This window comes from Gymnoscopelus braueri (genome assembly GCF_963280865.1).
Source record: "Gymnoscopelus braueri genome assembly, chromosome: 16".
In the NCBI taxonomy this organism is placed as follows: domain Eukaryota; kingdom Metazoa; phylum Chordata; class Actinopteri; order Myctophiformes; family Myctophidae; genus Gymnoscopelus; species Gymnoscopelus braueri.
Window position 1 is genome coordinate 947473 of NC_137616.1, and position 18846 is coordinate 966318.

The 18846-nt window shown below is 39.7% G+C and overlaps 2 protein-coding genes across 2 annotated transcripts; one reads left to right on the forward strand and one right to left on the reverse strand.

The window, feature by feature from the left end:
• The first annotated feature begins 431 nt into the window (after positions 1 to 431).
• Positions 432 to 2048, forward strand: LOC308103297 (uncharacterized protein). The gene is made up of 2 exons (XM_080453223.1): positions 432 to 769; positions 1507 to 2048. Exons 1-2 carry the CDS (start codon positions 562 to 564, stop codon positions 1590 to 1592), a joined length of 294 nt encoding a protein of 97 aa, XP_080309349.1. The 5' UTR covers positions 432 to 561; the 3' UTR covers positions 1593 to 2048.
• A 7095-nt stretch (positions 2049 to 9143) lies between these two features.
• tmem251 (transmembrane protein 251) lies at positions 9144 to 15897 on the reverse strand. Its single transcript, XM_080453236.1, has 3 exons — positions 15809 to 15897; positions 11502 to 11813; positions 9144 to 10312 (listed from the first exon to the last, which is right to left on the reverse strand). Exons 2-3 carry the CDS (start codon positions 11796 to 11798, stop codon positions 10160 to 10162), a joined length of 450 nt encoding a protein of 149 aa, XP_080309362.1. The 5' UTR covers positions 11799 to 11813; positions 15809 to 15897; the 3' UTR covers positions 9144 to 10159.
• Positions 15898 to 18846: the final 2949 nt, after the last annotated feature.

The following is an 18846-nucleotide window of genomic DNA, read 5'->3' on the forward strand; positions in this document are numbered from 1 at the left end:
CGGTTGGGAGGTGTATTTCACTCTGATACATTATTAACAAAATACAAAATAAATAGGAAATGCCCGCCGGTCGGATTAAAATGCTTTTTATTGAACAATACGGAAGATACGGGTACTAGATCCAGGCGTTTTAACTTGTTACATCCATGGCCGTAGGGTCAGCACTTTATATTTGAAAAATGAACGTTTATGTAGATGTACTGGACTGGTTGTGAATGTAACATTTTCAAAAAACAGGAAAAAGTAGCGCCATGACGCTTGTGACGGACGAGCGTCATGTGAACCATGGCTAGGTCGCTTGGTGATGACGACGACAGCGTTGCATACAGTCGAATATAGCAGATCTACAAGCTCACAAAGCACGTCCGCTTTGTAAGCTTGTAGATCTGTTATTTTCGACGCCACGACACCGTCGTAAACTAAACCTTCGGCAAACAACATGGCGTCAGTTCGCGGCGCGTCGACAGACAGAGAATACATTTAAAAAATAAATAACCAAATAACTAAACGACAATAAAACGAAATAAATAGCCACATAAATCAGTAAAATAAGGGAATAACATGGCGGCCGCGGTGCGAGGCGTGCTGACCCACAGAGACGGCGTGACGCAGAGTTTTAACGTGGCCACCACAGAGCAGAGTTTAACGGCTGTGAGGGGCGCCATTAAAGAGCTGAGTGGAGAGGTCTCCTCTGCACTCACTGGGCTGATGGAGGCTGAGACACAACATGGACACACTCACACACTCCATGAGGAGGAGGATGAGGAGGGTGAGACACCATGCTTACATGTCTTCTAGTAGTGCATTGGTTCTCAAAGTGGGGTCCGGAGACCCCCAGGGTTCCTTGAGAGAGTTCCAGGGGGTTCCCAGCTAAAGGATGGATAGTTAGTAACTAAATGGACGGTTCCATTTGTACACTGTCTCTCAGAGTTACATTAACATTGATTTTACAATATAAATTGGGGTCGTCCCAGAGATATAAATGACATTACATGGGGGTCCGTAGCCTAAATGCATGTCAAACTCATGGGGGTCATTGAAATTAAAATGGTTGATAATCACTGCTAGAGCCTTAAAAATCTTCTGTTATGGGGGTCCCTGGCATATCTTTTCAAATGGGGGTCTGCGGGCTAATACGTTTGAGAACCACTGTTCTAGTGCAGTGACTCAGCTGCTCCCAGGGGACGCAGGAGACACGTGTGCTTTTAGATCTTATATATATTATAGATAAAATGTATCAAATTTGAATATTAATGAAACATTTTAACAACACAAATCTCGTAAATATGTTCAGATGGGGGTCCACGGCTAAATACATATTAATTAACATTAGTGAGGAGGACCAATCATGAGAAGATATGGTTGAAAATGGATGAAGGGGCCCTGTAAGTGATGTATTTTTGTAGATCGCCAATAGTAACGTTTTGTGTCTGTAGGTGAAAAGGTTTCGGAGCCGCCTGAACTATGGGATGGAATAAATAACACAGTTAACTGTTTGTGTTCCAGATGAGGATGACAGTGATGAAGATGAAGCCACAGCTCCTCCTCCAGAACCTCCACCCAAAAGATCCAAAACCAACAGCTGCAACTGACACTGTCCGGTGTACATAGCAGTCAGTATGCGCAGCTCAGAACCGAACCACGGCACTGCTCTCCCAGCGGACACTTGTGAATGCTAATTCGTGCCCATCACGCACTGAGAATAAGCAGACCTACAAGCTCATAACAGGTCTGCTTATTCTCTACGTGACGCCGTCACTCGAAGTATGAGTCAGACTTCACTTCCCCCCAGCATGTCCCTTGGTAGCCAGCCTACACACAGGATGCTGAATACACTGAAACCAGTGCACCTCAAAAGATCAGGTTTTGGAGATCCGGGGCGAAAACAAATCTCACGACATTTTTTGTTCCGCCGTCCCAATCTGTGATTTGTGAAGCGTGTTTCCTAAACTATTAACGCAATATGGAGAATTATGTTGTATTGTGGTTCTCAAAGTTCTCAAACCGCAATCAGAGGGAGGGGGGGGTCGTTAAACCTCATAAATAAATGACTGAAATCAGTCGTGACGACTAAGGAGGACTTTTAAAGGAGTAGTTCACCCAATCAATTACACACCCCATGAAGCATTGAATTCATGGAGACTTTTCTTCTTGTTTATGTATCCGGTAGGAGACACAAAGGAGTCTCTTTGAGTCTCCTAATGGAAATACACCCGGTCATCAAATTATTGGCTTAGGAATGCGACAAAACCCCCAAAATCTACATGAATTCAATGCTTCATGGGGTGTGTAATTGATAGAAAATAAGATTTCTTTTGGGTGAACTACTCCTTTAATCCATGGGGATCTGTTGGGATTTGATTACATGCAACTGGCACCTGTGCGTGCAGTCACACCATGGTTGTGAACAAATAATTGGTCTATGTACAAACTATATACATACACACTGTTCAATGTGCGTCTCTATGTACATAACGTTTGATTAAAGTGTTTACTTTTTATATCCGTCAGTCTTTTACTTTTATAAATCAACACACTTAACCACTTGGACCCTAGCATCCATATTCTGGGGGAACATCCTATCCACAAGTTTCCTATGGCGTTCTGGGCATTTCCTGTCGATTTGATCCAATGAAATCCAATGAAATCGACAGGAAGTGACGCCCACAACGCCCTAGGAAACTTGTGGATATCAAAATGGCCTGAGGGGTGGTGGGTCACAAACGTAACATGCAGACTTGCATCCAATCCGCCAGTGGTAAAGCTGTATTGTGTGCTTACAAAACTAAGAAACTAAGATCATAGAGGAAATGTCCTTAGATTTAACCATTTAAGCCTAGTATTTAACATGTTAAATACAAAAAAAAAATACCATTTAACAAGTTAAATACTAGGCTAGTCGCCTCTTTAACTTGGGTTAAATGTGACTTTTTTTCCAAAATGTGAAAGAATAAGAATTTGGAAAATGGTCTAGGTAATGTGACCATTTTAACATCATTATAAGACCTAACTTATTGTTTATGCCCATATTGACTGGCTATCACAGGTTTTGTAGAAATGTGGAGCAATTTTATAAACTTTAGGCCTTAATTGTCAAATGTTTAAGCTAACTTTAAGATTAACTTTATATTTCGTAAAGAAAATAGCCAATTTAACAGTGAGGTGCCCACAATGTTTAGGTGTCCACTCCTCTGGTTACCGAATGAATGAATGTCTTACATGAAGACATTAAAGGAGTAGTTCACCCAAAAAATATATTATACACCCCATGAAGCCTTGAATTCATGGAGATTTATTTTGTTTTTCTCGCAGTCCTAAGCCAATAACAAATGACCGGGTCATCGGTTAGTAGGAGACTCAGTGCCTGAGACTCCGCTGGTCATCAAATTATTGGCTTAGGAATGCGAAAAAAAACAAAAAAATCTCCATGAATTCAAGGCTTCATGGGGTGTGTAGTTGATAGAAAAAAAGTATTTTTTTGGGTGAACTACTCCTTTAACTATAGCAGAATGAACATTTTGTTGCTGTCAGTTTTTTTTTTAATGTTTTAATTATGTATTAGTGAATATAGCAGATCTACAAGCTCATCGTGAGGAATTGTGAGCTTGTAGATCTGCTATTTTCCGCTATATTTTCACTACTTTTGCGGGACTCTTTATCTGTCTGTCTCTTATATGTCATCATGATTTGTGTGTGTGGGGATCTTTTTAAACAAGCTTAGTGCTTTATGAGTTATCCAGTTTAGTAGACATTGTATTGTGAATTGTACTTCAATGTACTGTTTATCATGTCTCACTAAATAAAGTACATCAATCAATCAATCAATCAGCAACAATGTCTTTTCCATCCCAACTGTCAGTCTTCAATAAAAGGAAGAACACAGGAACACGTTATATTATTATTCTTCAAAATCACAGTGTATTCAGAATATAGAAAGGCAAGAAAATCACAAGCACCAACATAAATACACCCATTCTGTAGAAAAGTTCAAATAAGGCTGAGCCCTTTTTTAGACACAAACAATCACATGATAATAATTCATCTGATGGGAAGACACAAACATCACACGCAGTAAAACTTTCAGTTCATTTTCCCAATAACGGAAAAGTCAACATTTCGGTAAAGAGCTGGTTGATCTAGAAAAGCATTTCTCAAACTTTTTATAGTGTCAGGCAAGCCCAATTAATTATGTATTTGGCCGCAGACAGTGGTGGAAAGTAACTCAGTACATTTACTCAAGTACTGTACTTAAGTACAATCTTTTGGTATTTTCACAGTACTTTTACTCCACTACATCTCAGAGGCAAATATTGTACTTTTACTCCACTACACTTATTTGAAAACTTTAGTTACTAGTTACTTTGCAGATATAAATCATTATATTATAAAACATGAATTAACCACTCTATTTTCAAATGTATTTGAAAATAGCAGATCTTCAAGCCCACAACGCGTCGCATAGATCTGCTATTTTCAAACATTTTAGTACTTTTATTTTTGGTACGTTAATACATTTTGATACCAATACTTCTGTACTTATACTCAAGTACATTTTTAATTCCAGACTTTTACTTCTACATTGCAGTATCGATACTTTTACTTAAGTAAAACATTTGAGTACTTTTTCCACCACTGGCCAAAGACCCTCATCTGAAAATATGTTGTGGCCAGGGACCCCCATACAAGATTTGTCTCGTTTATAGCTCACAACGCGTCACAAAGCCACGCGTTGTGAGCCTGTAGATCGCCTATTTTCAAATAGCCAATGTATAGGGTTTCGGAGGTTAAACTGATTTTGAATCTATATTAACCAAATTAGCTGGGGACCCCTATCACCTCAAGGACCTATGGGTATCCCTGGACCCCACTTTGAGAAACATATTTTAAACATATTAAACCACACAAATAGTTGAAGGTGCTGTAAGTGGTATATTTTTTTGCTTTTGTTTTGTTAAAATAATATTACATTGTTCTATATTCACATAGCATAGTGTTTGTTCAGTAACAGGGGTCTCCCTGTCTCTCCAGCTCTTTAGTAACCACAAAATGTATTTTCAGGTCGGGATAACAATTTCATCTAATCAGGAGAGAGAACCCGTACAGGTTAAACAAGTGAAATAGGAAGTGATTAATCAAATAAACAGGCAGACAAAATTGCAACTGGAACACGAGCTATTACATTATCTTTGTGGGGTTCTCTCCTGAATGGGTGAAATGTGTTACTGAACAAACACTCTATAGAAATGGTTACTAATCACGATATAGCTTTAACTTTTTAAAAAACGTTTTTTTATTTTAAGCAAACAAAAAACATCACTTACACTACCTTTAATGGGAAACCAGTACAAAAAGCTCAGAGAAATCCATGTAAAAAAACATAAGGTTTAAGATTATCAATTAAGATTAACCTACATAATTAGAGTTGTTTGTCTATCTCTTGTCAGTTACAAAGTTGTAATGAGATTTAAATGTCTTCTATTATAGATCTGAACATGACTAGTGAGGTCAGTGGTTCTCAAACTGGGGTGTAGGGACCCTCAGGCTCAGGGTTCCTGGAAGGGGTTTCTAAATGGACCCTTACAGGTAGTTGCAAAAAAATAAAATAAAAAAAGTTTAGAAAACCACTGATTCAGGTGATTGTTGATGTTCAAATCAGAAAACCCAGACCAGGTCAAACTGGAGTGACGTAGCAATGGCTTTTCTATCTTTTAAATCATTTCATTTTACACAAAACAAACACATTGACCACTAGAAAAAAGATGGGAAAAAAACCCAACATCATTTAGATCCATATTCTTTCATTTGACACCTTTAGACACCAGTTTTTTTTTTACTTGAAGGTAAAGTGGCAGGTCTTATTTATTTATTTACTACTTATAAATCAGGAATGTTCTAGAAAGTAATGTCAGTCTCATTATTAGTTAACATTTATCAGGGGGAAAAAATTACCAAACGAAAACAACATACATTTTGGGATGTAGGGTTAAACATCGCCATTCAAAATAAATCCCATAACTTCAACCTTAACATACAATATTGTCACTGTCGAGCAGAAACCTAGTATCTCCGTATTATTTTTGTTGTTTTGTTTTCTTTGCAAATGACTTTGCCGGACGCCTCGTCAGCTCGTAGATACAAGCGTTCCACCTGACAGCAACGATACGTTACTGTAATGTGAAAACATGTCTTCCTATATATATGGTTCAAAGGCACCAGCTGTTGGTTCAGTTTCCATTCCTCAATAAAACAACAAATAACAATCAATTGTACCAGTAGTTAATTAAATACCGAACACAGGAAAGGATCCAGACATTTTGCAGTATTGTTGTCAGCTTCAGTTCCATGAATACATTCACACCCATTAAAGAAAACACTGGTGGCGTCTTATATGGCAAAATATAGTTTCGAAATGTCCCAAGATGTATAAACATCCTTGAATGTAATGATCCCGGCATATGTAGTAACTTTGGAAGGTCTTCAAACCTTCAAAACTGTCCACACCGTTATTAAATATCTCTCTCCCCATTTTCTGTCAGTCTACTCTATCAATAAAGGCAGAAAAGGCCAAAAGAAATATCTTTTAAGAAAATCTGATCTTTAAGACTGACTGTCCACACTGTTATTAAATCTGATGTTTAAGACCAACTTTCCACACTGTTATTAAATCAGATATTTAGGACTGGCTGTCTTTTGCAAGTCATCAAATCAGATTTGTGTATTCAGAAATTGCCAAAAATAACAGATCTACCAGCTCACAAACCTTGAAGATCAGCTATTTTCTGCAAGAAACAGACAGTGTACGACCAAGAAAAAATCTAGCCTCAGTGTCCGAGTTCAGGAATCAAGAAATGGATCTCATTTCAAACCACCAAGGGATGTGGCTGAAATCTGTTTCACAAAAAATCGGCTTCCACGTGTCTTTGTAGCTGTTCAGACTCCATAAGACCAATCTAGTTCCAATCTGGACGGGCCGAAGATCTGAACAAAAATCTAAAATGTCAGCTGTGTGCTCCAAGTCTGTGAGCAGTCAGCGACTCTTCACCACGGGGGTCGGAGAATAGCAGATCTTATGAGCTGGTAGGCCTGGTATTCTCCGGCAGTTCTCAGCGCGCGACGGGGCATAAATTAGGCTTTAGGCAGATGATTTGAGGTGTCCGGTGACATAACCACTAAGCAGTGTTGATTTTGACAGCCAATTTTGATTTGTTTTAGTCATAGTCAAATTTTAATCATCTGAAATGTTTTAGTTTTTGTCTAGTTTTAGTCTACTAAATATCCTAAGATTATAGTCGACTAAATCTACAGTTGATTTAGTCGACTAAAATGTATTTTGGCAGTGCCTTGATGGCGTCGTAATGGCTGATTTTACACTTGGTTGCATGCTGAAAATAGCCGATCTACAAGCTCACAGCGCGTTGCAGCGATCTGCTATTTTCAGAGCGCAACAACAGAGCGCAACCAAACATAAAATGACTGGTCTTAGTTCTACTGGATCTCTTCTCCACTCATCCCTCCCTAACATTTTCAGCTAGTTTTTATTTATTGACGAAAATGAGAATATATTTAGTCTTAGTTTTAGTCATCATAGCTTAGTTTTATTTTGTTTTTATTTAGTTTTCGTCAGTGAAAAAGGTAGTCGACGGACATTTTGTGTCATAGTTTTAGTCGACGAAATCAACACTGCAATCTGACTCCCTGCGGCATGCATCGCATCTCTCTGTCTCTCCACCGGCTGCGAATGCTATCAATGCATTGAATGGGACATTATCATGTTTTATCAGACCATTTAATGGGCGAAGCAGGCGACATACTGACCATCCCGCTATTTATCAGACCATTAATTGGCCGTAATCAGGAGCTACTGACCTATTCGGAGGCAGAGCAGTCCCCACAACATGATTTACGATTCTGTGCCTATCGGTACATAACTCGGACAGGGCTGAGTAGGCTCAAGCGAACGTCGCAACGTTCGGCACGTCAACTCGCTCGCTTTAGCTCGCTCGGTGGTGCTTCACGTGGCTCCAGTTCGCTCGAGACTGCGTGCCTCCGTCATGGTACAAAACCGAAACCGAAACTTAACTTATATAAGTCATCTCCGTCGGTAGGTCAGTATGTCCTGATAACACGTCGCCTACTTGGCCCATTCAATGGTCTGATAAAACGTGATAATGTCCCATTCAATGCATTGATAGCATCCGAATGAGGTGTTCCCTCTCTGTCCATGGTTTTCCCCTCTGACACTCCCAACTGAACAAAGCAGAAAATAAAATAATAATAGAAGAACACAGCAGGTGATTTCAGCAGATGGGAGTAAGTATACTTCTAGAACTGCTAGAGCATCTTTCACTGCTTCACCACAGAGTACATGGTTAACTGGTGAAAGGTATGTAGACAGGTTTACAAATGGAACCAATGGTTCCATTTGTACACTTGTACACTCTCAAGAGTTACAGACCTGTAAGGGTTCATTTGGTTCCATTTGTACACTCTCAGAGTTACAGACCTGTAAGGGTTCATTTGGTTCAATTTCTACACTCTCAGAGTTACAGACCTGTAAGGGTCCATTTGGTTCCATTTGTACACTGTCAGTGTTAAAGACCTGTAGGGGTCCAATTGGAACCCCTTCAAGGAACACTGAGGGGTCCCCACTTTTGAGAACCACCGATCTAATCAATCGAATTTGCCACAGCTGGACACCAGTCAAGACCTCGAGACACCCCCAAGTATGATCAAACAAAACACAATGATCTGAGTGTCATAGTATCATTATGTAAATGAGGTATGTCTGTATTGTAATTCTAATACCTTTGCAAAACAATGTTTAAAAATGTGTTTTGACTTTGTCTTCACGTATAGTTTGATACTGTAGATAGGAATCGAAGGGGTCTCTGAACTATTCTCTTTCCTGTGTGACATTTATCTTCAGTGTAGTCTCGCGAGCCAGACTGTTGCCTCCCACAATGTTCGAATGCGTCCGTCATACAGTCGGGAGCAACGGAAGCTCTGAAAATGATCTGGGGATAAAGCGGATGTGACACCCCCTTCCCGCTTCCATTTCGTCTTCACAGACGCACAAATTTGTCCTATTTATCAAAATAACACATAGCTTGCTGCTTATCAGAAATAGAAATTCCAAAATAAAATGTAAATATATTTTTTAATATATTTTCCTGAAAAGAAATGACGAACACATGACAGCTTCTTTTCTCGGCTTTCGGGAGGGGAGGTGTAGTTCCAGACTCTATATAGCATTGGCATATTGTGGAATAGTTGTCTGGCTACACCAGACTATCTTCAGTGTAAACCTCACAATACATTCAACCTCAATACAGCCTAGTGTAGTGTCTAGGATAGGATACAAGAGCAAGCGCTCCTGTCCCCTACTAAATCAAGAGATGATCAACTATTTTAGGAAGACACGCCATCCCGTGCTTCGCCACTAGGTGCAAATATGGTACACAAATGGTCTCCTAAGTGGGCACTGTCTGACGGCAGATCTCACGAACGTCCTATGATTACCGGTGCTAGATCTCGCGAGAGTGTGTTGCTGGGACAGAGAAAGGTCGATGACAAAAGCCATTTTGGTGGCAGAATGTTCGGAAGATGATGAGGCTTCTGAAGAATGAGTCCAATATTTAGTTCAGTGAAAGAATGGGTCAGAAGCCGTGTTCACTCTCTGGTCTACTGAAGAAGCGGCCACTTACGTCACACAGATACGGGAGGTAAACCGGAGATGACGGGTCTTGCTTTCCTATTTGTCTTGGGCCTAGTCTATTGTCTGAACTCCTCCCGCCTCGGTCAAGGGGATACAAAGACCAAGTGCTCCTGCCCTCAACCAAAAGTGTTGGCAAAGGAGGTGTGTCTGTTACTGAGGACGGCCTGATGGGTTTGGGTCTGCTGCCGATTCCAATTTGGGAGAGACCTTGATCACAGATTACCAAAGTTGTTTGACTGATATCTTGTCAAAAATTGCCGAAAAAAGCTCAGAACACGTCACTCACAAGTTTCAACGTTTCTGAAAATGTTTGAACATTGTCACCTATTGCCGATATCGACGTCGTCAAAAAAAAATATATAAGGCCTTGTCTCTGGTGTTAACTCCTACCACCTGGGACACGAGCAATACGATGAACCAACCGCTCCCGTTCCTCAACTCAATTCAGGTGTCAATCAACTGCAGTTGGCTGATCTGATTGGATGCCTTGGTGAAGGAGGTGTGTCTGTTGCAGAGGACCGCCAGACAGACAGGCAGGATGCAGTAACCCAGGGTCTTTGGGTCGGCCCGCGTGCACGAGTACAGGAATAGAAACACCTGCCAAAAATAATTTGATAATGGGTAAAATAATAAGTTTAAATACGTAATAGTAGATCTACAAGCTCACAACGTGCAACGTGAGCTTAATTGCTAAAAGGGATAGTTCACCCCAAAATAACTTTTTTTTTCCTATCGATTAGTCAACCCATGGAGACTTGAATTTATGGATGTTTTTGTCGCATTCCTAAGCCAATCATTTGATGACCAGCAGCGGTTCCGGTAGGAGACACAAATAGTCTCCTTTGTGTCTCTTACCGAAACCGCTGCCTACCGGTCCGCTGGTCATCAAATTATTGGCTTAGGAATGCGACAAAAACAAAAAACAAAACATTAATTCAAGTCTCCATGGGGTGAATCGATAGAAAAAAATATTTTTTTTTGTTAACTATTCCTTTAAAATGTATGTTTTGTAATAATAATCAAAATCTACAAAGTAACATTTACAAACAATTGTAAAAACTAAAATTTTGCCAATTTCTAATGATAATAAATATATTAATAATATAGTATTTATTCTGGCACAAACATTTTCAGATGGGGGTCCACGGCCAAATACATAATCTTTTTGGGGGTCCATGGCACAAACACGTTTGAGAACCACTGGTGTAGAAGGCATTTGTAGCATCGGCCTCAGATCTCAATGGGTTAATGGGAAAAGTAATGAATAGAACAATGGCCAAGAAGCAGTGGTGTAAAGTACATTTACTCAAGTACAGTACTTAAGTACAATTTTGAAGTATTTTTACTTACTGGAGTATTTCCAATTTTCAGTACTTTTACTACTTTTTTACTACTCCACTACATCTCAGACAGTGGCAAATATTGTACTTTTACTCCACTACAATTATTTGAAAACTTTAGTTACTAGTTACTTTGCAGATATAAATTATTACATTAACATACATTAACCACTTCAGCCCAAATTGAAAATAGCCGATCTACAAGCTCACAACATATAGATATAGAGCATATAGATCGGCTATTTTCAAACATTTTAGTACTTTTACTTTTGGTACTTTAAGCACACTTTGATAGCAATACTTTTGTACTTTTACTCAAGCAAATTTTGAATTCCAGACTTTTACTTGTAACAGAGTACTTCTACATTGCAGTATTGATACTTTTGACTTAAGTAAAACATGCGAGTACTTTTTTCCACCACTGGCCAAGAAGATATAAATGGTACCTGGAGGTATGGCAGGAGGAAGATGGCCGCCCAGGCCCACACGGGCAGCAGCAGCAGGCGGTTCTTCGCACTCTGGCTCCAGGAGAGAGAGTACGATGGAGGCGGTGGAACAGGAGGAGAGGCTACAGCGCCCCCTAGCGGCGGAGGAGGCTGATGATGCTGCGGCGGCTCCACGCTCTCTACTACATGCTCCAGGCTGAAGCGCTGGATCTCAAAGACGTAGTAGACGGCCGCTATGCTGCACAGCAGGTACACACACACCCCCATCCAGCCCATCCTCTGACGGAAGTTCATCATTCTCCATTCTAACACCTGCAAGGACAAGAACCGATCTCATGTCAAGCCATTCCAGGGCAGGGGCGTCATTTAGTGAAAACAAAATAGTGGGTGGCAAGAAAGTGACAACATAAAAGGAATATTTCACTTCATTTTATCGTCTACTCACGCTTTTGGGAGAAACCCAGACAGTTTTTAAGTTGCTTGATTCAGTGTTTAGATATTTGATATTCATTTTATCAGACACGCCCCCTTCCTATACAAACACATTGTAACTTCAAACTCCATTTTAACCATGATAGATTCATCGGAAACACCCGTCCTTGGTTCTGGTGACTGATATTGTCCTTCTAATACGTGAGGAGGCGTTTTTTCAATAACTTTTTTGATTTATTTTTAATATTTGTTTTTGGAAAATGAAAAAATTAAATACAAACAATTTTTAAAAAAAAATGAAAAAAGTAATCGAAAAAACACGCCCCCCCCCTCCCCCCCCGTATTAGGAGGGCAGGATGAGTCACCAGAACCAAGGAGGACGGGTGTTTTTGATGAATCTAACATGGTTAAAATAGAGTTTGAAGTTATAATGGGTTTGTATAGGAAGGGGGCATGTCTGATAAAATGAATATCAAATATCTAAATACTGAATCAAGCAACTTAAAAACTGTCTCGGGGGCTCACAAAAGCCTGAGTAGACGATAAGATGACTTAAATGTTTTTTTTTAAAGTGAAATATCCCTTTAAAGGACAACTTAGTTTTTTACAACCAAGGTTTATGTTTTAGCTTCTAATTAAAGTAAATAAAAGATGAGTACTACGTTTTTTTCATTTACTGCTTTCTATAGTTTTAGCAATTGTGGTGGGCGGGGGCATTTGATTCGGGCAGGTGGCTAAATATGTATTTTTTTACACAATAACCTGGCGATTTCTTTATTATTATTTACAGTAGCTCTTCTAGCCCCCAATAACTCACACCTGGCCATCAAAGACCACGGGACCTTTTTTATTGTGTAAAAAAATACATATGTAGCCTAAAGCCAAAGTTGTCCTTTGACCCATTAAATCCGGGAACGCATCTGTGTCACTTTAGATTTCTTTGGCTATTCAGAAAATAGCAGATATACAAGCTCATAGCGCAGCATCGAGTGCCGCGCTATGAGCTTGTATATCTATTTTTGAAAAATCTTGATCTAGATCGGAGTTAAAAATGTTCGCTTTAAAACACACACACACACACACACACACATATATATATATATAAAATATTTCAAAAATAGCAGATCTACAAGCTCATAGCTCGGCACTCGGTGCAGCGCTATGAGCTTGTATATCTGCTATTTTTGAATAGCCAAAGAAATACAAAAATGACACACGGATGCGTTCCCGGTCTTAAAAGGTTGAAACCTGAATTGAAAAATAGCACTGATGTATATAACATTAACGAGCATCAGCTGGACACAGACCTCCCCTCTAGAGTGCTCTATGGAGTCTGTCTTATTTCTCTCCAAAAGCCATTGTATATGATGGAATATGATTAAGGATTACTGTGATTAAGGTAAGCTCACATTTGATATCACACACACCACACCTGTACCTTTCACTAGCCCCGCCACCCCCCAAAAAAAAACAATACATTGAATCCAGCAAATTCTTAATGGCAATTAATCGATGATAGATTAATAGTTAACATCCCTATGCCCTACTTAATCATAAAAGAGCGTCACACAAAAGTAGTGAAAATAGCAGATTTATAAGCTCACAACACATCGGTTGTGAGCTTATAGATCGGCTATTTTCACTATTTTAAAATGTTTTGAAAATAATAATAAAAAGGACAATGTTGTCGTAATAACGCCACCCGGCCAGCAGGTGTCAGCATTGAGCGAATGGTGAAATGCACCATGCCACCATCTTTGATTTTATGGCTGTTTTGTAATGTCTTTACCAGTGTTGCCATGCCCGCTTGTTATAAGCGACTTTGGGCTTGGTTTTCTGTAAAGTTGACTTTGGGCTTGTTTTTCTGTAAAGTTGCTTGTAAATGTTGGTAGTTGCGGGTTGTGTTTTTTTGGGCTTGTTTCTTAAGTGTAGTTGACTATTATTTGTGGCTTGTTTCTAAAGTCTAGTTGACTATTTGGGCTTGTTTCCTAATGTTGTTTAAACCAGTGGTTGTTAAACATTTTCATGTCAATGAAATTACCTACCTGGGTTCCATTTTAGAGGCAAATCTTTCCAGTGATAAAATGGCAACTAAAGTAATGGAAAAAGTCAACCAAAGCACAAGATGTTTGTACAGGATCTCCTCACTGGTCAGTAAGAATACATTGAGGACTAACAGGAGCACTCATCCAAAGTCACTTCGACTATGCATGCATCTCATGGTACAATTGCACCACAAAGGCCTTAACAAGGCTCCAGACATCCCAAAACAAACTGGTCTACAAGATACACTACACCACAAAGACACCCATGTGCCTGTCAAACTACTTCAAAACGTCAGTACCATCTACAATCACAACACCAAGGGAGCTCCACTAATCACGTTCAACCCAGATTTGGCTCAAACAAGGGGTTAAATTCGTTCTCCTGCTATGCCACAATTATGTGGAGTAAAGGAGTGTAAATCCCTACTCTCCTTCAAAACCGCTCCAAAAGAGCAACTACAGGTGGCGAAACTGCAGCCACCTGCAAAAACTGCAGCTCAACTGGCCCCTGTAAAAAAATGACTATGCCCCCCCGCCCCCCCGAACTGTTTACTGTACATATTGTTCTTTTTTATTTCTAACTGTTTATATGATGTTTTGCATTGTATTGTATATTTGTCTGTCATTAAATGTTTCGATGAATTAAGCACAAAGGACCCCAATGGAAACAAGCATAGGTTTTCTTGGGTTTAAAATCCTTTTAGCAGACCTTGTATTGAACTGTACCTTCCTGTGCTTTTTTCGTTGTTGAAAACTGCTAATAAAGTATTCAATCAATCAATCAATCAATCAATCAAGGACCCCCAGATTAATATGTAATTGTAAGCACATTCCAATCTAAAGGCAGGGACCCAGATAGAAGATGTTGTGTCCATTTATACCATACATCCCGTTGTGAGCTTGTAGATCTATTATTTAAAAAAAGAACATGACTTCCTTTGGGATAGTTTTCGTAAACCTGGTTGCTTATTTCTTTTGCAGAATCTGGCAACACTGTATTTCACACTTTCTTATTTCTCAGTCTTATTTCTGTCACTTCAGATACTCTGCATCAAACACAAACAACCAGTACTTCTATTATGTGCTTTAAGTATTTTGGATATTCGTCCGTTAATGGCGTCTGATGTAAACAATGCGTGTTGTTTGTTTTCATACGATGCTCACATTCTTTAGCCAACTAACTAGCTCCATAAAGAACCTCTCACTCCGCTATACAGCTCCGAGATGAGGTTCTATGTCGTTACCTTCCAGAATCGGGTGAACGTCCGCCAAGGCTCCGCTGTTTACCCTTTTGTATATGTTGTATCCCAAAACTAATGGTAGATTCCAAGCCGCACGGATGTTTAAAGTTTGGTTCGGCGCTTAAAATTTTAGGAACGGAGCGAAACTACCCGTTTAAATCGCTTATTCAGTCAGCCTGTGGCCATGTTTCCCATTGTAGCCAAACCGGGAGCAGTACTGGCAGCGGACGTAGGGGGGTTTTCCGGGTTGAATGGGAAACATGGCCACAGGCTGACTAAATAAGCGATTTAAACGGGTAGTTTCGCTCCGTTCCTAAAATTGTATGCGCCGAACCAAACTTTAAACATCCGTGCGGCTTGGAATCTACCATTAGTTTTGGGATACAACATATACAAAAGGGTAAACAGCGGAGCCTTGGAGGACGTTCACCCGATTCTGGAAGGTAACGACATAGAACCTCATCTCGGAGCTGTATAGCGGAGTGAGAGGTTCTTTATGGAGCTACCAACTAACAAGCTATAATCAACCTCTAAATAAACGGTGTTAAATAACAAGTATTCATGACATAAATAGAGTCTCTTCACTGACCTGCCTTCAGATGTTGAGCTTTTCCTCTTCATTTCATTCCAGTTGTTTTGTCACCAGATGAAAACAACACACGTCTGGAACACTTCCTGTTTGGTCATATGACTTGTTGTTGAACCGCAGCTGGCCCGGGTGACGTCACCCCACGTTCCTCCATAACGCTGTAACGGTGGTGCCATCTGGTGACCAAATGGAGAACTACACCCTTACGACCTTTTTTTAAATTGATGGAATACTTTATTTAGAAGTTTGCAGAGAGAAAAAGCACATGGAAGTACACGGTCAAGGTCAACTAAAAAGGATGAAAAGCCCAAAGAAGCCTTTCGGCTTGATTCAATAGGGGTCCTCACGTATACTCAATTCATCAGACCCTCTTTCAATTCAATAGGCTCTGTGCACAGCAGCCATATTGGAAATAAAGTGGGCTTCTTTATTCATTCACATCACATGTGTTACCAATAATGATACATGAAGGCTCTGTTCCATTCTGGTCAAACAGAGTCAGGGTGCTGATATTGTGCATGTTGGCTCACTGGAAACACTCTGCTACACCAGTGGGTCTCAAAGTGTGCTCCAGGGATCCTCATGGTTCCTTGAGGGGGTTCCAAATGGCCTCTTACGGATCCGTAAGAGTGCCATTTGGCACAATGGTTCTCAAACCTTTTAATTTCAAGGTTGAAATTAAAAAGTTTGAGAACCATTGTGCTACACTAAATGGAACAGAGGCTCTGTTACAGAGCCTTCATTAGTATCATTAGTAACACCTGTGAAGAAGTAAGGAATAGGCCCAATTTCCTTCCAATATGGCTGCTGTGCATAGAGCCTATTCAAGGAGGAATACATGCAAAATGCACAAATTAGAAAAACTAGCTAACAAAAATCATTGTGAACGCGGAAGGAGGCGCCCAAGTGGAGCTTACTATGCAACTGTGCTCGGGTTGTGTGTGTGTGTGTGTGTCTCTGTCCGTGTGTGTCTCTGTGTGCAGCCGCGCCCCCATGTGACTCACGCTCTCATTGGCTCGCGCCCCCATGTGACTCACGTCTGTGCACTGCCTGTAAGCAGCCGCCAGAGTGCGCCAGAGTGCACCACCAGGAATGTAGATGATGCTCTGATTAAAATGCACAACAGCCTGCAACATGCCTAAACCAAACACATTTCACAAACTCTTCTGGCGGCCCTGTTCTCACTAATTTCACTGTACCACCCCACTTCTCTACAATTGCTCATTCCTTTCGATTCTTCTTATTGTTATTTTCGAGCTGAGTTCGCTTCCAGCGTTCGCGCGTCTTACTTGTGATAATAGGCACAGCGCACTTGCTGTCAGGAATAGTGTGTGTGTGTGTGTGTGTGTGTGTGTGTGTGTGTGTGTGTGTGTGTGTGTGTGTGTGTGTGCGTGTGCGTGTGTGCGCGCGCATGTGTGTTTGTGTGTGTGTGTACGCGCGCGTGCACACACACACACACACACACAAATGGACCCTTACGGGTCTGTAGTGCACAACTTTTAACACTATTAGAGTTAAATGAACACTGATGACTTTACATTGTCTAGATTGAGGTCCCAGAGATTAAAATGATATCAAACTGGGGGTCCTTGAAATTAAAAAGCGTGAGAATCGCTGAATTATACCACGGCAGACCAGCAGTGTGTTGTCTCAAACGTTTTTGATTGATTGAATACTTTATTAAAGGGACTACACCATGAATTTTATCTTTTTCTTCTTTTTTGTGTGTTTTTGGTCTCCCCTACCTCTCCTCTATCCCCCAAAAATACCCCAGTTTGAACACTCAGGCTTTCACAGCAAATCTGGGGTTTTCTGTAAATTGGTCTCAAAACAGGCCAAACTGATTTGCACCCTGACATGACGTCACGTCAGGGTACAATACCTCCCGTTTTTCAGTTCCAACCAAAAAAATATATAATAATAATCTTTTTTTTTCAGTAAGAATACATTATTTTATTTTTTTTTCCACACAGAACCAGGAGATAACATGCATACAAACTGGCTCAATAGCGCCTCGTGCCAAACAGGACAATGTGGTATTGCAGGTGAAAGTGCTTTATAAGCCAGAGAGAGTTAGTTGGAATGAGTATATCTGAGGCTTGATTTAGGCTCAAACCTTTAGAAAAACGTTTGAGGGACATAAACAATATCATATTAAATATTATTGTTATTTTTTAAATTCATGGTGTAGATCCTTTAACATGCCTATCAAGTTTATGCTAAAAGAGAACACAAAAAAGCCCAGGGGCTTGTGGTCCTTTGTACTCAATGCATCATTAATACATATAATACATACAATGCAATACAATTCAATAAAAAATACTACAAAACATGATGTATTTGGCTGCAGACCCCCATCTGAAAATATTTTGTTGTTGAAATGTTTAAAAAATATTCCCCCCAAAAAATCTAGTTGCCCCTTGTACATGTGCTACTTTCAAATCTCCAATGTATATCGCTGCTTCTAAGGACAGTTTCCATGGTTATCAACAGAGCATCATTCAGACTGTGTAGTGTCAGCTTTCATCTACAGTAGAAAGTAAATCCAATCAGGCTTCTATTGTTGACACTGCAGACACTAGTCCAGGTGCATGTCTGGCCTGGCTTCTGCTTTGAACGCTGTGTGCCTTATCACCACCACTGCTGGACAAAGGATATACTCAAGTGAATACTCAAGTATTCAAAAGTACAAATGACAAAGTACTGTACATATATATATATATATATATATATATATATATATATATATATATATATATATATATATATATATATATATATATATATATATATATATATATATATATATATATATATAACTATATATAACTATATGTATATAGTTTTCATAATAATTATTTTTTCCTTCTGAAATAATAATACAAAACTAGAAAGTACTGTTCCTGAAGAAACATTGTGGGATCGCTAAGAATGTTGATGGTATTGAGGATATACTCAAGTGAATACTCAAGTATTCAAAAGTACAAATGACAAAGTACTGTACATATATATATATATATATATATATATATATATAT

Bases quoted from the DNA above. Each gene is read 5' to 3' on its own strand.
- tmem251 (XM_080453236.1), bottom strand. From the start codon at position 11,798: ATGATGAACTTCCGTCAGAGGATGGGCTGGATGGGGGTGTGTGTGTAC. The intron at 10,313-11,501 runs GTACCATTTATA...TATTTTTGGCAG, and splicing joins TCCTCCTGCCATACCTCCAG to GTGTTTCTATTCCTGTACTC.
- LOC308103297 (XM_080453223.1), top strand. From the start codon at position 562: ATGGCGGCCGCGGTGCGAGGCGTGCTGACCCACAGAGACGGCGTGACG. The intron at 770-1,506 runs GTGAGACACCAT...TTTGTGTTCCAG, and splicing joins TGAGGAGGAGGATGAGGAGG to ATGAGGATGACAGTGATGAA.